Source organism: Bombina bombina, chromosome 6 (genome assembly GCF_027579735.1).
Source record: "Bombina bombina isolate aBomBom1 chromosome 6, aBomBom1.pri, whole genome shotgun sequence".
In the NCBI taxonomy this organism is placed as follows: Eukaryota; Metazoa; Chordata; class Amphibia; order Anura; family Bombinatoridae; genus Bombina; species Bombina bombina.
The window spans coordinates 350,236,151-350,258,414 of record NC_069504.1 but is presented as its reverse complement, the minus strand read 5'-3'; the positions used below and the strand labels follow the sequence as shown (position 1 = coordinate 350,258,414).

General features: G+C 37.8%; 1 protein-coding gene across 4 annotated transcripts in view; it reads right to left on the bottom strand.

Moving 5' to 3' along the window:
• APAF1 (apoptotic peptidase activating factor 1) overlaps positions 1–22,264 on the bottom strand; it is a 435,848-nt gene that overhangs the window by 17,773 nt on the left and 395,811 nt on the right. For all 4 annotated transcript variants that reach the window (XM_053717008.1, XM_053717007.1, XM_053717010.1 and 1 more), the window contains one exon: positions 836–961. In XM_053717008.1, coding sequence (XP_053572983.1) covers positions 836–961 — 126 coding nt within the window. The remainder of the gene's footprint in view (positions 1–835; positions 962–22,264) is intronic.

The following is a 22,264-nucleotide window of genomic DNA, read 5'->3' as shown; positions in this document are numbered from 1 at the left end:
GGGGACGGCAGATTAGGGGTTAATAATATTTAACTAATGTTTGCGAGGCGGGAGTGCGGCGGTTGAGGGGTTAATATGTTTATTATAGTGGCGGCGACGTTGGGGGCAGCAGATTAGAGATTAGGTAGGTGGCGGCGACATTGGGGCGGCAGATTAGGGGTTAATAAATATAATTTAGGTGTCGGCGATGTTGGGGGCAGCAGATTAGGGGTTCATAAGTATAATGTAGGTGGTGGCGGTGTACGGAACGGCAGATTAGGGGTTAATAATATAAATGTAGGTTGTGGCGATGTAGGGGGCGGCAGATTAGGGGTTAATAAGTGTAAGATTAGGGGTGTTTAGACTCAGGGTTCATGTTAGGGTGTTAGGTGTAGACATAAAATGTATTTCCCCATAGGAATCAATGGGGCTGCGTTAAGGAGTTTTACGCTGCTTTTTGGCAGGTGTTAGACTTTTTTTCAGCTGGCTCTCCCCATTGATTCCTATGGGGAAATCGTGCACGAGCACGTTACACCAGCTCACCGTTAACGAAAGCAGCGCTGGTATTGGAGTGCGGTAAGGAGCAAAATTTTGCTCAACGCTTACTTCTTGTCTGGGTTGTAAAAACCCGTAATACCAGCGCTGTCTGTAAGTGAGCGGTGAGCATAAACTGCTTGTTAGCACCGCAGAGCCTCTAATGCAAAACTCGTAATCTAGGTGTCGTAACCTAACAGAGCCTCTAACACAAAACTCGTAATCTAAGGCTGTTAACACTTTGCATTCTAAAGAGTGCTGCAGCAATGCCAGGAGTACAGCTATCTGGCAACAAGTGTTAATATTTACATGCGCATTATACCTTGGCACTCATATCGGCAGAGGTAGATGAAAATTTTGTAGCATCAGGAGAAACATCACATGAAAGAACAGCCTCGGTGTGGCAATTAAATGCCTTCTCTGTTTGACCAGTGTTACAATCCCATATCTGAAACATACAATAAAACATAAAATAAACACAAAAAAGTATAAATAAAATGTTGATGAGGAAAAACAAACAAGAAGTTTAAAGATTATTTTTTTTTTGCGTTATTTAAAATGATTATTATACTGCTCTACTATATGTAAATTATGCAATGCAAAAGTGCAATTGGACTAAAACACAGTAAAGAAGTTCAAACACTCTTGGCATAGGGTAAGTTTATTCTATGTACCAGACAGAACTCATAAATAAATACTGAAGCTTCAAAGTAGATACAAATAAAAGCATGGTGTAGTATCTCACTGGGAGATACGAAGGCGCGCTACTATAGGTAATATGAAATGTAAAATAAGTATTAATAAAAAACCCAAACAATAATGACAAGTCCCATAAATAATTACTCCGTTCTTGCCAAGTGTATCTCACTCAAATGACGAGTCTAAAGAAGAGATGATTGCAGTCCTATATCGGTCTGGTGGTCTTTTTAAACCAAAGATTCCTGTGTAGGCAGCTCCTCTTGTACCCAGAGAGCAGGGATGGCACTGTTTAGGAAGAAAAATGGAGAGGGCGCCACATAGCGTGATATTGCTTTAAAAAGGATAATGCGACAAGCAGAAAGGTAATGCGCTTACCGGAGACCGTGGTACTGTGCTGTGACCAGTACTGATAAGCCTGCTAGCACTTGAGTCAGTGGCTAGTATACTGTCAGATCTGATTCCTCCCGGGGCTTTATCCTGGGGCCAAAGAATGGTGCTGCGAGCGTTTCTGTGACCTGCAACTGAGGTGTGTTGCTCAATTGAATTTAAAACAGAAAATAGAGTGAACAACTTCCCAAGTTTAAAAGATTTCAAATCAGCTTTATTATAACGCGTTTCTCAACCACCAAGGGTCGTTTCTTCAGATATCAAAGCGAATAAAAAGTATTATAAAACTTGACAATTTATACACATTGGATACATAAAAAGGAAGTTGTCACATAGGTTACAAACCAATGAAAAACATTTCAAGACTCACCTGAGAGGCCAAACAAAGGGCTTCACAGGTGTTACAATGGGTGTGTGAACATCATTGAAAGGTCATAATTATTTAAACTTGTTTCAGCTGTAGACTTCAGCTAAAAGAAGGTCTTATATCCATACATAGTGTATTAAAAAAAAAAAAAAAAAAAAAAAAAAAGACACAGAGACACAAAATTAAAAAATACAAAATACATAAAAGCAAAAATCTGCAATTAAAAATATATAAATCTTGTTTGTATATAAACACATGATGCACAGAGAATTTTGTTGTATATTTAAAGGGATATTTGTTGTATGTTTGAAGGGATGTTTGCAATACGTTGGATATAAAAATATATCCAAATAATAATTCCAAGTGATGTGTAAATGTTGTTTGAAATGATGACTAATGTACGATCAGGGTATGTGTGCATAAAAAAAAAAATAACGATAATGGTTATATAAAAAATGAGCAGGTAAGATCTGAAAGTGTATTTAGGTGTTTTTTTATATTTAAAGGGACATTTGCAACAAGAGATGTGTTTGTGCTAGGTGTATTTCAATTCTAAATAATAAAACTAAAATGTGAAATATCTACTAGTGTGCAAATCTTACATGGAATGTTGTCAGTTAGCATTTGTTGTAGTGGAATATAAAAACATAGTAGTGCTAAAGACTGTTTATTGGAAAAAGTGAGATAGCTAGTGAACATCTTCGATGTTAGTAGTGTACTTAATAGGCATCTATTTTCAAAGTTTTTTGTACATAGTGCCTATAAACTAATCTCCATTTTGTTTCTAATCTCACCACTAGAAGATGAGATATAGAATTCCATGGGAAAAATTAGACGATATGTCTTTGACCAGAGTGTAACATGTATGAAAAAGGGGGGGCAGACCTCGGTAATGTTGATGGAAAGGGTGCATGTGTAAAATGTAGGGACAAAGATGATGTTACGATCTGTCTGTTGGTGAGTTATGCTAGCAACATCAATAGAATTAGAAAACCTAAGGACATCTTTGTTGTTTGTTAATAGTGTACTAAATGGGCCTCTATTTTTGGAGCTATTTGTGTATAATGCTTGTTGACAATATGCTTGATAGACATCTATGGAAAAAGTTATAAAGTTCAAAAAAGTATTAAACGATATGTATTTGGCATGTGTGTAGCGTGTTGGAATAGTATACCGACCTCTATATTGTTGATGAAAAAAAGTGTATATATTTGTGAAACATTGTGAATATATCTTGTGTATTATTAATCGTAACAAAAAGGTTATAGTGTGTTGGTGTGTATGAAGTCTATGTAAGTATGAATTTGTATATATAGTATAAAATGGTATGAAAGTGATGTTAAGTCAAATTTCATGAGCTGTAATTGTTGCTACAATAGGCACTCAGACGCAGAAAACAATATATCTTGTATATTATTAATCGTAACAAAAAAGTTTGTAGTGTGTTGGTGTGTATAAAGTCTATGTAAGTATGAATTTGTATATATAGTATAAAATGGTATGAAAGTGATGTTAAGTCCAATTTCATGAGCTGTAATTGTTGCTACAATAGGCACTCAGACGCAGAAAACAGTACATCCACATTGTCGCAAATCTAAATGTATGGATTTGATGTTTAGATGTAATCAGTGTATGGATATGATACAGAAAAAGCAAAATAATGGAATAAAGGCTACATTATAGTTAGGGGGTATGTTGGGGTTTTGAAACCAGAGGATAAATTAGTTAGCTGTGGTGGTGATGTCTATCAATTAAAGGCTGCCAGATCTAAATTGGCATTGAGCCCCAATGGATATAGTGTTTTTAGACGATATATCCAAAAAGTTTCACGTTGTCTCAATTTGAGTAGTCTATTGTAATCATTATTTTTTGGAACAAAATCAATCGGAATGTAACTATAAATATAAGGATTTCCATTATGTTTTGTCAAGCAATGATGGGGTATACTGTGTTTGATGTTCTTTTTTTTACTGTTCTTACAGTTTCGGTGGTGTTCACCCCACCTCGTACGAAGTCTCCTTGATGTGCGGCCTACGTACTGGAGGCCACATATGCACTCCATGAGGTATACTGTGTAGGAGGACTCACAGTTGAAGAAAATAGAAATCTGAAAATTTTCCCCTGTGACTGTTGATTTAAAAATTTTTAAGCCAGATTTAATAATTTTGCATGTCCCACAGCCCGATTTGCCGCATTTATATAGCCCACATAACCCAAACAGACCTTTATTTGGTATTTGAATGTGATTTTTATTTGTTCTCTGAACATGTTTGACTTTTTTGCTGGGGGCTAGTTTGCTTCTTAATGTAGGAGCTCTTCTATAAACTATTTTTGGTTTTTCTTTTACCCTGATCGTACATTAGTCATCATTTCAAACAACATTTACACATCACTTGGAATTATTATTTGGATATATTTTTATATCCAACGTATTGCAAACATCCCTTCAAACATACAACAAATATCCCTTTAAATATACAACAAAATTCTCTGTGCATCATGTGTTTATATACAAACAAGATTTATATATTTTTAATTGCAGATTTTTGCTTTTATGTATTTTGTATTTTTTAATTTTGTGTCTCTGTGTCTTTTTTTTTTTTTTTTTTTTTTTTTTTTTAATACACTATGTATGGATCTAAGACCTTCTTTTAGCTGAAGTCTACAGCTGACTCAAGTTTAAATAATTATGACCTTTCAATGCTGTTCACACACCCATTGTAACACCTGTGAAGCCCTTTGTTTGGCCTCTCAGGTGAGTCTTGAAATGTTTTTCATTGGTTTGTAACCTATGTGACAACTTCCTTTTTATGTATCCAATGTGTATAAATTGTCAAGTTTTATAATACTTTTTATTCGCTTTGATATCTGAAGAAACGACCCTTGGTGGTTGAGAAACGCGTTATAATAAAGCTGATTTGAAATCTTTTAAACTTGGGAAGTTGTTCACTCTATTTTCTGTTTTAAATTCAATTGAGCAACACACCTCAGTTGCAGGTCACAGAAACGCTCGCAGCACCATTCTTTGGCCCCAGGATAAAGCCCCGGGAGGAATCAGATCTGACAGTATACTAGCCACTGACTCAAGTGCTAGCAGGCTTATCAGTACTGGTCACAGCACAGTACCACGGTCTCCGGTAAGCGCATTACCTTTCTGCTTGTCGCATTATCCTTTTTAAAGCAATATCACGCTATGTGGCGCCCTCTCCATTTTTCTTCCTAAACAGTGCCATCCCTGCTCTCTGGGTACAAGAGGAGCTGCCTACACAGGAATCTTTGGTTTAAAAAGACCACCAGACCGATATAGGACTGCAATCATCTCTTCTTTAGACTCGTCATTTGAGTGAGATACACTTGGCAAGAACGGAGTAATTATTTATGGGACTTGTCATTATTGTTTGGGTTTTTTATTAATACTTATTTTACATTTCATATTACCTATAGTAGCGCGCCTTCGTATCTCCCAGTGAGATACTACACCATTCTTCTTTGGAAGAGAGCTAAGCAAGGCTGCAGCTAAATAGTTTTTTCCATTTATGATTTTGGTACCATATATGTTTTATCTTAATATTAATCTCACTATTGAATGCATTTGATTTATTCACAAGTTTACAGCTGTACAAACATTGCAATAGCTTAAGATTGTTTCAACTTTTGAATTATCATTTTCTGTCAAATATTTACATTTCACTCTAGTGCTAGTACGTCAGCCACCTTTGTTATATTTTTGTTTTAGCATCACGTTTTACACCAGTAGTCCTTTAACCCGCTACCCCCCTTTTTTTCACGATTACACTAAACCAAAAAATGGTTTTTTAATTCACTTATTTTTCAAATATTTAGCACAACACTATTTAGATTGTCATTTATTTAACATTGAATGCAAATTTGCATGCTTTCTCTAAAGAGGAATAACACTGGGTATCCACATATTTATTATACATTCACAATATAAGCTTTTTTCGCTACAAATCACGTATCTTAGGGACAATTGTTGTCCATTAACATAAAACAATTTTTTCAAAAGTTTTTTCAAAACTACACATCTCTTCACACCCCCTCTAGCTCACTGACACTCTAAAATATGCAAACAAAGGAGGAAAGAAGCTCAAAACGTTTGGGTTTTAATTTATCTAAAGATATTTCAGTCACAGAAGCACTGTCTGATACACATGACATTAAACCAATGAGAGACCTCTTTTACCTATTAGAAGAAGAAATCAATAAAGAGCACAGACATTGGTGGGATTTAACCACCTTAGAAAAATATTTAGAGATCAATTACATACCCAGAGGCCTCAGATTATTAAAACATTGTTCTTTTAAAGAGGACCCAGAAATTCTTAAAAGATGGTATGAAGCTTTAAATTTATGCTCCATGAATCTGATCAAAATTCTAATAGATCATAGAAGAAAACTTTATAGTCAGAGCAGCAATAATATAGAGAAAATACAAACTGATCTCAAAGTGTACCAACAAAATCCAGATTACATCAAAATCAACAAAGATATTAACGAAAGAACCGATAGATACCAAGAAAATTTAGTGAATATTAAAAACAAAAAATTACAGAGAGACCATGAGGATTATGTTAATAATTGTGTGTATTCTTTTAATCGTCAGAATGACACACAGGATAACAGAATTAATTCCAATAATACCCAGAACGAATGGAAAACTGTCCAATATGGAAAAAGAAAAGGGCAAAAAACTATAACAAATAATAATCATTATCAAAATCATTCAGACAATCATTACAATCATTCTAACCATTCTGACCACAACAATCCCTTGCAACATTATGGAACACAACACACTAGTTACAACAACAGATACACCTGGACCAACAACAGAGGATACAATAACACATCTCATCACACACACCAATACAAACAACAGGCACCACAACATGCTCAACATCAACACCAATCACGCCTTAACCATAATTACAACAGACCTCATAGCTCACATACATTTTTTTCACCTTCATATCAATCCTATCAAACTCAACGACACCACCAACAAGAACCCCAATATACACACCAATCTGAGAGAACACATCTTAATCCCAGAAATCGGATACTAGAACCCTCCAATGTATATGCTGATCGTTATATGACATCAGACCACAATTCACCTAGCTCCAATTTTCAGAAATCCCATCATATGGGACCAAGAATTATTAATCCCACCACTCAACACTTGAACACTTTCCCTAAAGAACAGGAATACTATGAACATCCAAATAGGTTCAGTGTTTTATCATCAGAACCTAGAAATCTAGCTACAGACTCTGAAACTCCTAGCACCAGCAACAATTCCACTCATTTTTTAGGGTTAGGTCCCAGTACAAGAAACGAGAGTCCATTAATAAGAGCAGGAAAAAGACCCCATATTACAGAAAACGAGGCTCTAGAGGTAGAGCCCTTGCCACCAAGGAAAAGGAACTATCCAGATTAGACCAAGGGATTTTCAATTTGTCATCTTATGAATTATCCATTCCTGAAAAAAAAGTTTTAAAGAAAGGTTTATCTTTTTGTCCACCCAATACACCCAAAATGTTTGACATTTTTGTAGACCTTAACCACTTCACACGCAAATTGACACTACAAAAATATTTTGCCAACAAAAAACTTAAATCGAGTAAAATAGCCAATCCCAATATACAAGTCATACTAACTGATCCTATGCCATCGAACAAAGATCTTACATGCATATATTCACAAACTGAGGATCTCACTACCCATTTATTTAATGAATACATACACACTGATGTAAAAATCAAATCAAATTTCAATCCGACCAATGTAAAAAAAGATTATATTGAACTCTTCCAAAACATGGTTTTGGAAGACTTCGAGAAAGCACTACATTCCAAAAAACAAAAGACAAATTATGCTTATCTAAGTCACAAAAAAGCTGTCCACAGTTTACAAAATAATCCCAATATCATCATCCGCGATGCCGATAAAGGCGGAGGAATAATTATACAAAATTTAGAGGATTATATTACAGAAGCAAATAGGATATTGGATGATAACAATTATTACAGGATTTTACATCAAGATCCAACTAACACCTATCTACAAACATACACTAAACTCATAGACAAAGGTTTTTCCCTAAAGATATTAAATAAGAATGAAAAAGATTTTTTAAAAATACAAAATCCCAGTATAGCTCACTATTACCACCTACCAAAAATACATAAAAATAAAAACAATCCACCAGGACGTCCCATCATCGCTGGAATAGGCAATCTCACATATAATCTGTCATATTTTGTAGATCAGCATCTCCAAAAACATGTAATAACACTACCTTCATACATCAAGGATAGCTCTCATTTACTGCAACTTTTGAACAACATCAGTATAGAAGGCAAAAATTTATTGTGGATAACATGCGACGTTAGTTCGCTATACTCCAATATTTCACATACATTAGGTTTACAAGCAATTGAACATTTCCTTAAGAAGGACATTTATTTACCAGACCTACAACGTGATTTCATTTTAGAAAGCATTCTTTTTATACTCCAACATAATTATTTCTTATATCAAGACACTTTTTATTTGCAGACTAAAGGTACGGCCATGGGGACCAGGTTTGCCCCAAGTTTTGCCAACCTATTTATGGGATTATTTGAAGAAAAGTACATCTATTCGGCAAACTTGGGGTCAGACCTGGTCTTCTATGGCCGCTATATAGATGATTTGATTTTTCTTTGGGGAGGGGACAATACCACAGCAAGCAAATTTATAGAATATCTCAACCAAAATGATATGGGTATCGAATTTACAGCTAATATTCAAACAACACATATTGAATATTTGGACTTAAATCTAAGCATTGATAACAATCAAATCAAGTCAAAAACCTATTTCAAAGATGTAGACAGCAACAGTTTTCTCAATTACAAGAGCAACCATCATAAAAAGTGGATCCATAATATCCCTTACAGCCAATTTCGAAGAATCAGACGAAATTGCACTGATCACAGTACCTTTTTGGAACAAAGCCAAATCCTATATAATAGGTTTTTAGAAAAAGAATATCCCCGATACCTATTAGATAGATCTCTAGAAAGGGCATCATCATTAAATAGAAATGATATTCTAACCAATAATAAAAAAGCGAACAACCAATCACAAGACACCTTGACAAGAGAGACGCTTTTTATAACACAATTCAATTCCGATTTTCAACAATTAGAACACATATTATACAAACATTGGCACATCATTCAAAGAGATCCCATACTTAAACATCTGGTAAAAGAAAAACCAAAAATAGTTTATAGAAGAGCTCCTACATTAAGAAGCAAACTAGCCCCCAGCAAAAAAGTCAAACATGTTCAGAGAACAAATAAAAATCACATTCAAATACCAAATAAAGGTCTGTTTGGGTTATGTGGGCTATATAAATGCGGCAAATCGGGCTGTGGGACATGCAAAATTATTAAATCTGGCTTAAAAATTTTTAAATCAACAGTCACAGGGGAAAATTTTCAGATTTCTATTTTCTTCAACTGTGAGTCCTCCTACACAGTATACCTCATGGAGTGCATATGTGGCCTCCAGTACGTAGGCCGCACATCAAGGAGACTTCGTACGAGGTGGGGTGAACACCACCGAAACTGTAAGAACAGTAAAAAAAAGAACATCAAACACAGTATACCCCATCATTGCTTGACAAAACATAATGGAAATCCTTATATTTATAGTTACATTCCGATTGATTTTGTTCCAAAAAATAATGATTACAATAGACTACTCAAATTGAGACAACGTGAAACTTTTTGGATATATCGTCTAAAAACACTATATCCATTGGGGCTCAATGCCAATTTAGATCTGGCAGCCTTTAATTGATAGACATCACCACCACAGCTAACTAATTTATCCTCTGGTTTCAAAACCCCAACATACCCCCTAACTATAATGTAGCCTTTATTCCATTATTTTGCTTTTTCTGTATCATATCCATACACTGATTACATCTAAACATCAAATCCATACATTTAGATTTGCGACAATGTGGATGTACTGTTTTCTGCGTCTGAGTGCCTATTGTAGCAACAATTACAGCTCATGAAATTGGACTTAACATCACTTTCATACCATTTTATACTATATATACAAATTCATACTTACATAGACTTTATACACACCAACACACTACAAACTTTTTTGTTACGATTAATAATATACAAGATATATTGTTTTCTGCGTCTGAGTGCCTATTGTAGCAACAATTACAGCTCATGAAATTTGACTTAACATCACTTTCATACCATTTTATACTATATATACAAATTCATACTTACATAGACTTCATACACACCAACACACTATAACCTTTTTGTTACGATTAATAATACACAAGATATATTCACAATGTTTCACAAATATATACACTTTTTTTCATCAACAATATAGAGGTCGGTATACTATTCCAACACGCTACACACATGCCAAATACATATCGTTTAATACTTTTTTGAACTTTATAACTTTTTCCATAGATGTCTATCAAGCATATTGTCAACAAGCATTATACACAAATAGCTCCAAAAATAGAGGCCCATTTAGTACACTATTAACAAACAACAAAGATGTCCTTAGGTTTTCTAATTCTATTGATGTTGCTAGCATAACTCACCAACAGACAGATCGTAACATCATCTTTGTCCCTACATTTTACACATGCACCCTTTCCATCAACATTACCGAGGTCTGCCCCCCCTTTTTCATACATGTTACACTCTGGTCAAAGACATATCGTCTAATTTTTCCCATGGAATTCTATATCTCATCTTCTAGTGGTGAGATTAGAAACAAAATGGAGATTAGTTTATAGGCACTATGTACAAAAAACTTTGAAAATAGATGCCTATTAAGTACACTACTAACATCGAAGATGTTCACTAGCTATCTCACTTTTTCCAATAAACAGTCTTTAGCACTACTATGTTTTTATATTCCACTACAACAAATGCTAACTGACAACATTCCATGTAAGATTTGCACACTAGTAGATATTTCACATTTTAGTTTTATTATTTAGAATTGAAATACACCTAGCACAAACACATCTCTTGTTGCAAATGTCCCTTTAAATATAAAAAAACACCTAAATACACTTTCAGATCTTACCTGCTCATTTTTTATATAACCATTATCGTTATTTTTTTTTTTATGCACACATACCCTGATCGTACATTAGTCATCATTTCAAACAACATTTACACATCACTTGGAATTATTATTTGGATATATTTTTATACCCAACGTATTGCAAACATCCCTTCAAACATACAACAAATATCCCTTTAAATATACAACAAAATTCTCTGTGCATCATGTGTTTATATACAAACAAGATTTATATATTTTTAATTGCAGATTTTTGCTTTTATGTATTTTGTATTTTTTAATTTTGTGTCTCTGTGTCTTTTTTTTTTTTTTTTTTTTTTTTTTTTTTTAATACACTATGTATGGATCTAAGACCTTCTTTTAGCTGAAGTCTACAGCTGACTCAAGTTTAAATAATTATGACCTTTCAATGCTGTTCACACACCCATTGTAACACCTGTGAAGCCCTTTGTTTGGCCTCTCAGGTGAGTCTTGAAATGTTTTTCATTGGTTTGTAACCTATGTGACAACTTCCTTTTTATGTATCCAATGTGTATAAATTGTCAAGTTTTATAATACTTTTTATTCGCTTTGATATCTGAAGAAACGACCCTTGGTGGTTGAGAAACGCGTTATAATAAAGCTGATTTGAAATCTTTTAAACTTGGGAAGTTGTTCACTCTATTTTCTGTTTTAAATTCAATTGAGCAACACACCTCAGTTGCAGGTCACAGAAACGCTCGCAGCACCATTCTTTGGCCCCAGGATAAAGCCCCGGGAGGAATCAGATCTGACAGTATACTAGCCACTGACTCAAGTGCTAGCAGGCTTATCAGTACTGGTCACAGCACAGTACCACGGTCTCCGGTAAGCGCATTACCTTTCTGCTTGTCGCATTATCCTTTTTAAAGCAATATCACGCTATGTGGCGCCCTCTCCATTTTTCTTCACAAATAAAAGCAGATATGATAGACCAAGTAGAATGTATTCGCTAGCAATAGTGTTTATTATACGGAAAAGACGAAGCCTGCAAACAATCATAAGTATGCAGATAAAGTCTTGTTTTGCCCTTTGTTTGAGCTATTCCTTGATCCTTAGACAACTTACCTATGTAATAAATAACTGAGCTACGTATGCAACACATTAGCAGTTTACAAATGTACAATGTAAGTGCTGTAGACTTGTCATATGCAACAGTGCAATGTTGTCCCCAGCAATCACTGGGAATCTTCATCCCCTTATCAAGTAACTATGTTTCCCTGCACAAAATGCAGCAGCTACTAGATCAATAATGACTGCAGGGTTTGCTACAACCAAACTGAGCGACCTTGCTGAGCTTGCAACTGGCCATTACTCAAAGACTCGAGATAAGCAGCGGACTATAGAAGTAGCAATAAGCTGGGGGCAAATCTCTTAATAATAAATGGACCTTATATTCTTTAGGCACAAGCTTAAAAGTTAATTAAAATTATCAAATTTTTATGATTAAAATACTTAAATAGCTACACAAGACAAGAATTTTGTTTGCAAAGCTGAAATGCAGACGGACAGTAAACATGATTTTTATTTTAACCTTTTTTCCCCCTGTAGTTTATGGCTTTATTTAAAGGGACATTAAATCATTTTTTTAACCTATTTTCCTTTAGTGTATGGCTTTATTTAAAGGGATAGTAAACATGATTTGTAAAACCTTTTCATCTGTAGTGTATGGCTTTTATTTAAAGGGACAGAATTTTTTTTTTAACCTTTTTCTGTAGTGTATGTCTATTTAAAGGGACAGTAAACAATTATTTTACCTATTTTTCTGTGTTATATGGCATTAAAGCCATCATTGCTGTATAATTAATATGCAGATCAGCCTTTTAATCTAAAAAAAAAATCAACTTTAAATATGCCTCCTTGCAGCCTCCCCCGCCCCCCTCCAAGCCCACAGCAATTTGTTTCTCCTATGCCAGGGGCAGCTCAGCCAATTTACAAGTTTACTGATCGCCCTATTCAATTACAAGAGTCCTTGCTCCTACTCAGCTGTCTGACTGCACACATCCAGCTTCCATTCACTGCAGGGTGGTAGGTTGGATGTGTGCAGTGAGACAGCTGGGTGGGTGCGAGCACTATTGTAACTGAACAGAGAGATCAGTAAACATTTTACAGGCTAAACTGCTCTAGGAACAGAAGGATAACTTTTCCTTTTAAACAGCAAAAAATATGGTTCTGATTATGAGTAACTATTAGTGGGTCACTGTGCAAACCAACAAATAGTATGCAATTTATTTTCTATTGAACACTCCGGAATCTGGTTGGGAGATTCCGCCTATATTTGGTATAGCTTGTATGGTATTTATTGTGGCGCTGCAAGATATAAACTTGTATGTACAAAAATGGACTACTTTTTGGGCCATGAGTAAGAATATTTATGAAATACATTTTCATTGAAGAACAGTGGTGCCGCTGGACTTGGTTTAATATAACAAAACAGTTAGTGTGAAATGAATAAAACTTGCATTGGTAGAGTAAAAAATTACACTGTATTTGACTTGTTCTGCTATCCAGAAATACAGAGAGTTTGCTATCAAAGGCCTACATTACAAGTAGAACACTATTGATAGTGCAGGGTGTGTTATCAAGATCATGGTACCACATTAAGATTAGGCACAAGCTGATATAACAAGTCCATGGTAAAACAAAATAACCAGAGAACATTTAACGCAGCCAACATCTCTTTAGCGCGCCCTATACATTCAACGCATACAAAGAGCGAAGCGCTCTACCAGGAACGAACAACAGCTCAGTAGCTTGTTCTATGGAGGGTTACCACCCAGGAGCAGACTCTTTTAGCCCAGTTGTGCTTTTCACAGAGGAAAACTTTCCTGAAGTATATCAGTCTGATCCTGCCTAGTCAGGTCATTCCAGCCTGAAATACTAGGCAATTCTCCTCTGAACAAGGAAAGACAACCCCAGACAATATTTCGGCCTTCTGTGGGCCTTGTCAGTGAGGTGCAGCCATATTCCTCTAAGCACACTGGGCAAGGAGTCTATGTCTGGTTTCCCCCATCACCCATAGGGAGACCTCCCCAGGGTCATAATAAAAATGCATACATTCAATGGATAGTGAGGCCGCACTAAACATCGCTCATATTATCATAATATTGTGAGATATTTGTATGTGTGTATGTATGTATGTGTTTTATTCATCACAATTAACTAGAAGCACAGTGACCCGGGATAAAACATAGCCTTTATACAAAATAGCATATTAAAATAATAACAACAGCAACAAAGTTTGGAGTTGGTGGTCAGAGACTGACCACCAACTCCAAACTTTGTTGCTGCTGTTGTTATTGTTTTATATGCTATTTTGAATAACAGCTACATTTTATCCCGGGTCATGGTGCTCCTTGTTAATTGTGATGACTAAAACTACTAATTGGGAATGGAGTTGAGCACGGACTCAGGTAACAACCCTGAGGAGGGGTACCGAAAAGAGGGGAGCGAGGTATACTGGGAAAATTATCAAACGAGGAACGCTGAAGATCCGAGCTTTGAGTTGATATCCCGACTAAAGGAAACCTCAAGTAAGGCTCCCTTTATGACCGATATCTATTTGTCTTGATCTCAAGAATTGAGACATTGATGTGTTTATTAAAACTCTAGGTGACGTGCTCCAGGACTGTTGGTTAGGTTTAATAGAGTTTAAGCATGTGAAACTATAGGGGGAGGCGGATTAATAAACTTACAACTTTATATAGTCGACGATGCACAGAAACATTTAGGTTCTACACACACACACACACACAAACACATACATACACACACATTTAAAATTAAAAACAGAACAATGCTATTTCAAGTATTTATTAACACACCTTCGGGTTTAGCGCACTTTGCTTAGCCCTAACAGGCTTTTGTAGAGCGCCCTATAGAAGTGGGGAGAGGAAATAAGCACAGCCACGCTATCTGACTTACAGATGTTAGTGCTTCACTTATAATCTAGGCCTCACAGACCAGGCAGATATCACAGTAAAAGCAAGTTTTAAACTCAAGTTTTGCTGCATTTGTGGAAAGTTACCACTGCAAAGTCATCCATTGATTTAGACTTTACTTACTATAATTTTAAACTGCAGCACTTTTTTTGCACAGGGCTCTAAAATGTCACATTTACCTAACTGAAATTCATTGCCATTATTGTTTGCATGTTGTTATTTTACTTTTTTTACTTTTATGTAATATGCATTGTTCATATTTCAAAAACCAACAACAAAAGTTATAAAGTTATGAAATGTATTCAGAAATAAAATATTAACATCTGAATGTTTGTAAATGACTGCAATTTTAAAATTATATATATATATATCCCACAGAAACAGAAACAAACCAGGATTTTTCCAAATAAAAGTCAAATTTATTGACGTTTCGGTGAATAAAACTCCCCTTCTTCAGAACATACAGTGGGCACACAAAACCGTGCTTAAATACAGTGATACAACAAACAGAACCTCCTCCTTCCTGACAAAAAAAAAGCGCGCCAAAAATGACAATTTCCGGTATAGTGAACTCGGAAGTTAACAACCTTCACTTCTGGTACTATCATATAACGTGATACTCAAACAAATGTGCAGAAAACCAAACATTCTTACTACCATTTATAGATTATCATCATATTTACAAACTCATCAGTGTTGGATACATCCTTGTACTGTGCAAAAAATAATCATGTGCTTTCAATAATATGTGCGGTCTCAAACTGTCAGTATCCCATATCAAGGGACCGGAAGTTGCGTCACTTCCGGTTCCGGTCCTGCCGGAATAGCGCCATATCCGACGTCACTTTCGTACTATTTGTATACAAACACATATACTTATTGGTGTTTGAAATCATGTGAACATTATGTCTATACCTAAACAATGCGAGTCTAGAAATATAGGCAGCTAAAATATAAAGCCACTCGTGAATATTAACTCTTGTTAAACATATAACAGTTCTCAAAAACAATACAGTGATAGTACAACTCAATTAAAACATAGAGGATGGACATCAGTATAAGTTGTTATGGCTCAAATACATAGTCATATCAGATACGGCTTCTAATTGGAGACAAGAACAAATATCAAGGAACTATATAGTATAGGCAATACAATTATAAATCAACATAGCATATTAGCAACATTGTTACCACATTACTCATACACTAACCACTAATCAGGACATGCTGTAGCTCATTGTCTGCAGTGTGTGTCAGTGCCACTAGTAAAGAAAGGGAACCACTTATCCAGGTCTAGGAGGTACTTATGGTGATCACGTGAACTACAAGTAATTCACGCCATCACACAAAGACACCATCGACTCTGGTGTGGGGTAAGTATCCTGTCCATAGGCAGAAGACCACCCCCACCCAGTCCCCATCCACAACCAACCAGTGTCCCCCCCTACTGTGTCACATAACTACATAACCTTATGACAATGCTCCAAAGTCTGGTAAAGAATTGAGTTCTTTAGGGTGTATGATCCTCAAACAAACTTACAATCTGCTTCTCTCCTAAGAAGCAGCTTGTTCCTATCACCTCCACAAGGCAATTTGGGTATGTGGTCAATGAGAATCACTTTAATGGCCGATATTGGATGCTTTGCTGTCAACCAGTGACATGCTACTGGTTGTTTGGATTTTCCTTTTTTTATGGCCTGTCTAATCGTGGCTCGATGGTTGGCCATTCTTTCACGGATAGTCCCTTGGGTCTTCCCCACGTAATGTAAGCCACATGGGCAAATTATCATGTACACAACATGCGTAGTAGTACACGTAATGGGATGGTTAATTATATATTTCTGGCTGCCATGCGGATGGTTAAACTTTTTATTGGTTATCATTCCATTACATGTGGTACAATTAGGGCACCGAAAGCTTCCCTTGCGTGTGATATTACGATGTTGCTAAGATGCGATGTTGATTTATAATTGTATTGCTTATACTATATAGTTCTATGATATTTGTTCTTGTATCCAATTAGAAGCCGTATCTGATATGACTATGTATTTGAGCCATAACAACTTATACTGATGCCCATCCTCTATGTTTTAACTGAGTTGTACTATCACTGTATTGTTTTTGAGAACTGTTATATGTTTAACACAAATTAATATTCACGAGTGGCTTTATATTTTAGCTGCCTATATTTCTAGATTCGCATTGTTTAGGTATAGACATAATGTTCACATGATTTCAAACAGCAGTAAGTATATGTGTTTGTATACAAATAGTACAGAAGTGTAGTCAGATATGACGCTATTACGGCAGAACTGGAACCGGAAGTGACACAACTTCCGGTCCCTTGATATGGGATACTGACGGTTTGAGACCGCACATATTATTGAAAGCACATGATTATTTTAGGCACAATACAAGGATGTATCCAACACTGATGAGTTTGTAAATATGATGATAATCTATAAATGGTAGTAGGAATGTTTGTTTTACTGCACATTTGTTTGAGTATCACGTTATATGATAGTACCAGAAGTGAAGGTTGTTAACTTCCGAGTTCACTTTAAACTATACCGGAAATTATGTCATTTTTGGTGGGTTTTTTTTTTGTATCACTGTATATAAGCACTGTTTTGTGTGCACACTGTATGTTCTGAAGAAGGGGAGTTTTATTCCACGAAACGTCAATAAATTTGACTCTTGTTTGGAAAAATCCTGGTTTATTTCTGTTTCTGTGGGAACTATTATACTTATACAGAACAACTGGGTGGCTGACCCCATGAGGGTGGATTCACATTGGGACTGTTATATATATATATATATCTCCTATAATATAAAGCGCCAAGTGTGTTTGTCCAAAGCTGTCATGCGCAGTAGAGACAGCGCAAGGACAAACACACCTGGCCTTACACAAACTATATACACATATTATATACACATCAAGAGTCCAGCACCTTCCTGTATGACTGCAAACTGCTGCCAATATATTGCCAACTCTTCATACATGTAAAACGAAATACAGCAGCACTTCTTTAAAAGGACCTTTACACAAACTAACCTGATCTGCTGTCTGGAGGGAGTGGGCGGGGCCAGGCAGAGTGGATGGGACGTGGGCTTGACTGGGCGTGTTCTGTAGAGAGAGTGCGCAAAAGAGGGGCGAGAGAGTGCGCAAAAGAGGGGCGAGAGAGTGCGCAAAAGAGAAGGGGGAGAAAGAGCACAAAAGAGAAGGGGGAGAAAGAGCACAAAAGAGAAGGGGGAGAAAGAGCACAAAAGAGAAGGGGGAGAAAGAGCACAAAAGAGAAGGGGGAGGAAGAGCACAAAAGAGAAGGGGGAGAAAGAGCACAAAAGAGAAGGGGGAGAAAGAGCACAAAAGAGAAGGGGGAAAAAGAGCACAAAAGAGAAGGGGGAGAAAGAGCACAAAAGAGAAGGGGGAGAAAGAGCACAAAAGAGAAGGGGGAGAAAGAGCACAAAAGAGAAGGGGGAGAAAGAGCACAAAAGAGAAGGGGGAGAAAGAGCACAAAAGAGAAGGGAGAGAAAGAGCACAAAAGAGAAGGGGGACAAAGAGCACAAAAGAGAGGGGGAGAAAGAGCACAAAAGAGAGGGGGAGAAAGAGAGGCAGACCCTAATCTGAGGGCACCACAGCCTGCAAGATCTTTCTCCCGAAGAATGCTTCAGCAGAAGCAAAAACATCAAACTTGTAAAATTTAGAAAAAGAATGTAAGGAGGCCCAGGTTCTGATCCATAGAGGCCTCGTTCTTAAAGGCCCAAGAGGAAGCCACTGCTCTAGTAGAATGAGCCGTAATTCTCTGAGGAGGCTTATGTCTCGCTGTCTCATAAGCTAAGAGGATAACACTCCTTAACCAAAAAGACAAGCAAGTCGAAGAGACCTTCTGCCCCTTACGCTTCCAAAAATAGGCAACAAATAAGGAAGGAGTTTGTCTAAAATCCTTAGTAGCCTGAAGATAGAACTTCAATGCTCAAACCACATCTAAATTATGAAGCAAACATTCCTTCAAAGAAGGATTAGGACACAAGGAAGGAACCACAATCTCTTGATTGATGTTACGGTCTGACACAACCTTAGGAAGAAACCCTAACTTAGTACGTAGGACAGCCTTATCAGCATGGAACACAAGATAATGAGGCTCACATTGCAAGGTGGCAATCTAAGATACTCTGCGCGCAGAAGCAATAGCCAGTAGAAAAAGAACCTTTCAGGATAACAACTTAATGTCAATTTCATACATAGGCTTAAACGGAGCCCGCTGCAAAACCTTAAGAACAAGATTCAGACACCAAGGAGCAGCCCTAGATCTAGACATGGGTCTGATCATAATCAGAGCCTTAACAAAAGACTGTACATCTGGAAGCTCTGAGAGCCTCTGGTGCAGTAAAACGGACAGCGCCGAAATCTGTCCCCTCAGTGAACTGGCAGAAAGACCCTTCTCCAGTCCATCCTGGAGAAACGAAAGGATCCTGGCAACCTTAACCTTATGCCAGGGGAATCTACGCTTTTCACACCAGAACAAATAGGTGTTCCACACCTTATGATAGATGCGACGAGTAACCGGCTTACAAGCTTGAATGAGAGTATCAATAACTCTTTCAGAAAAACCTCTCTTGGCTAGGACTAAGCGTTCAATCTCCATGCAGTCAGCCTCAGAGAATCTAGATTTTGATGAACAAAAGGACCTTGTTCCAGCAGATCCCTGCGACAAGGTAACTTCCATGGAGGAGGAGATGACATCCCCACCAGATCCGCAAACCACGTCCTTCGCGGCCACGATGGAGCAATCTGTATCACTGATGCCTGCTCCTGCTTGATGCGGGCCACTACACAAGGAAGGAGTGGTAACGGTGGGAAAAGGTAAATTAGATTGAACCTCCAAGGCACTGCTAATGTATCTATTAGCTCCGCATGAGGATCCCTGGACCTCGACCCATATCTGAGTAGCTTGTTATTGAGACGAGACGCCATGAGATCTATCGTCCCCCACCTGTAGCACATCTCAGCAAACACTTCGGGATGGAGAGACCATTCCCCTGGATGAAAGGATTGTCTGCTGAGAAAATCCGCTTCCCAGTTGTCCACACCCGGAATGTGGATCGCTAACACCGAACAGCTGTGGGCCTCCACCCACTCCAGAATCCGAGATAATTCCCTCATTGTTAGGGAGCTTCTTGTTCCACCCTGATGGTTGATGTAAGCCACCAAGGATATATTGTCCGACTGGAATCTGAAAAACCCGGACAAACCCAGAAGAGGCCAAGCCTTCAGAGCATTGTAGATTGCTCAAAGTTCCAGAATGTTGATCAGGAGGGAGTGTTCCTCCTGAGACCACAGGCCCTGTGCCTTCTTGGCACCCCAAACAGCTCCCCATCCTGATAGACTCAAGTCTGTAGTCACAATCTCCCAGGATGGTCTTAGAAAGGATGTACATTGGGATAGATGATCTGGACAGAGCCACCAAGAGAGCAATTCTCTTGACCGGTTGTCTAGGGAAATCTGTTGAGACAGATCCAAATGATCGCTGTTCCACTGCCTCAGCATGCATACACTTTTGTAATGGTCTGAGACGGAAACTGGCAAAGGGAATTATGTCCATGCTGGACACGGAGCCACAGATGGCCTCAAGGAGGTCCGGAGGGCAAGACATGCTGAAGCTAGCTTGCAACGTATCTGGTCTGTTAGAAATATCCTCATGGATATGGAGTCTCTTATAGTACCCAGGAATTCTACCCTGGTGCTTGGAATCAGAGAACTCTTTTCTAAGTTTATCTTCCATCCATGAGATTGAAAAAGAGAGATACCGAATGGTCCTCCGCCAGACGAAAAGATGGTGCTTGTACCAGAATATCGTCCAAGTAGGGAGCTACTGCTATACCCAGGGTTCTGGCCAGAAGAGCCCCTAGAACCTTTGTAAAAATTCTAAACTGTAAGTGCTGGTCCAGGAACGCAAACCTTAGGAACTGGAAGTGATCCTTGCGGAATGGAAGTTAAACAGTCTTCCCCCTACACGATCCAGCGCCAAATAGGAGGCCGCCCCTTGATGAGAACTTGGTCTCGGCAGGCTTCTTGTTCTGCTTGGATTTATTCCAGGATTGTGCCGGTGTCAGGGTGCCAGGAATCAGACTGACACGAGAAGTGCAAAAATAATCACACCTTTATTAATAGCAAAAAATAATAAAAAGTCCACAAGTCAAATAACAAGCCAGGAGTCAAAACCAGAGCTGGTAGTCAGACGAGCCGAGTCAGGAGCCAAAGCGAACATTCAGACGAGCCGGAATCAGCAACAAGGAAAACAGCAGAGTCAGAAACAAGCCAGGGATCAGGAACCAGGAAGGACGTCAGGCAGCCAGGTAATGCACAGGAACTCTCACAAACAGGTCTGAGACAACGCAAAGGCAAAGCATACTGAACAGAGGCCCTTTAAATAATAAGTGATGACATCACAATTCTGAGACTGCATCCTGTCTCACAAGGATGATGCACACCAGTCTGGCCATAAAAGGAAGTGCAGGAAATGAGCAGCATCCCCAACAATGCACCATAGTCAGGAAGAGAGGTGAGTAAAATGGCTGCCAGCAGCACATGGCAAACAAAACAGGGAAAAAACCCTGACAGCTGGTTTCAAAGTGCTCTTGGCTTGCTCGAGCTTAGAGGAGGACTGTTCCTCCTGCGGTAGGAAGGCACCCTTGCCCCCTGTAACCGTGGGGATAATAGAGTCCAGGCCTGGACCAAATAAAATCTTTCCCTTAAAAGGAAGGGAAAGGAGTCTAGAATTAGAAGTCATATCCGCAGACCAGTATTTCAGCCAGAGCGCCCGACGGGTCTGCACTGAAAAACTAGAAATCTTAGCATTTAGGCGAATGATCTGCATGTTTGCATCACAGATACAAGAATTATCAATTCTCTCTTTTTTTTTTTTTAATTCTCAAGGCCTTAATTCTTTCTTGGATAATGTCAAAGGTACCCTCCACCTTGATCAATTCCGATAAGGAGTCGCATCAGTAGGCCGCAGCTCCAGCAACCGAGGCAACAGCCGCTGCCAGTTGAAACAAGTATCCCGTATGCTGAAACATTTTTCTGAGAAAAGTTTCCATCTTCTTATCCATCGGCTCTCTGAACGAGAAGCTATCCTCAAGTAGGATAATAGTATGCTTGGCCAGTGTGGAGATAGCA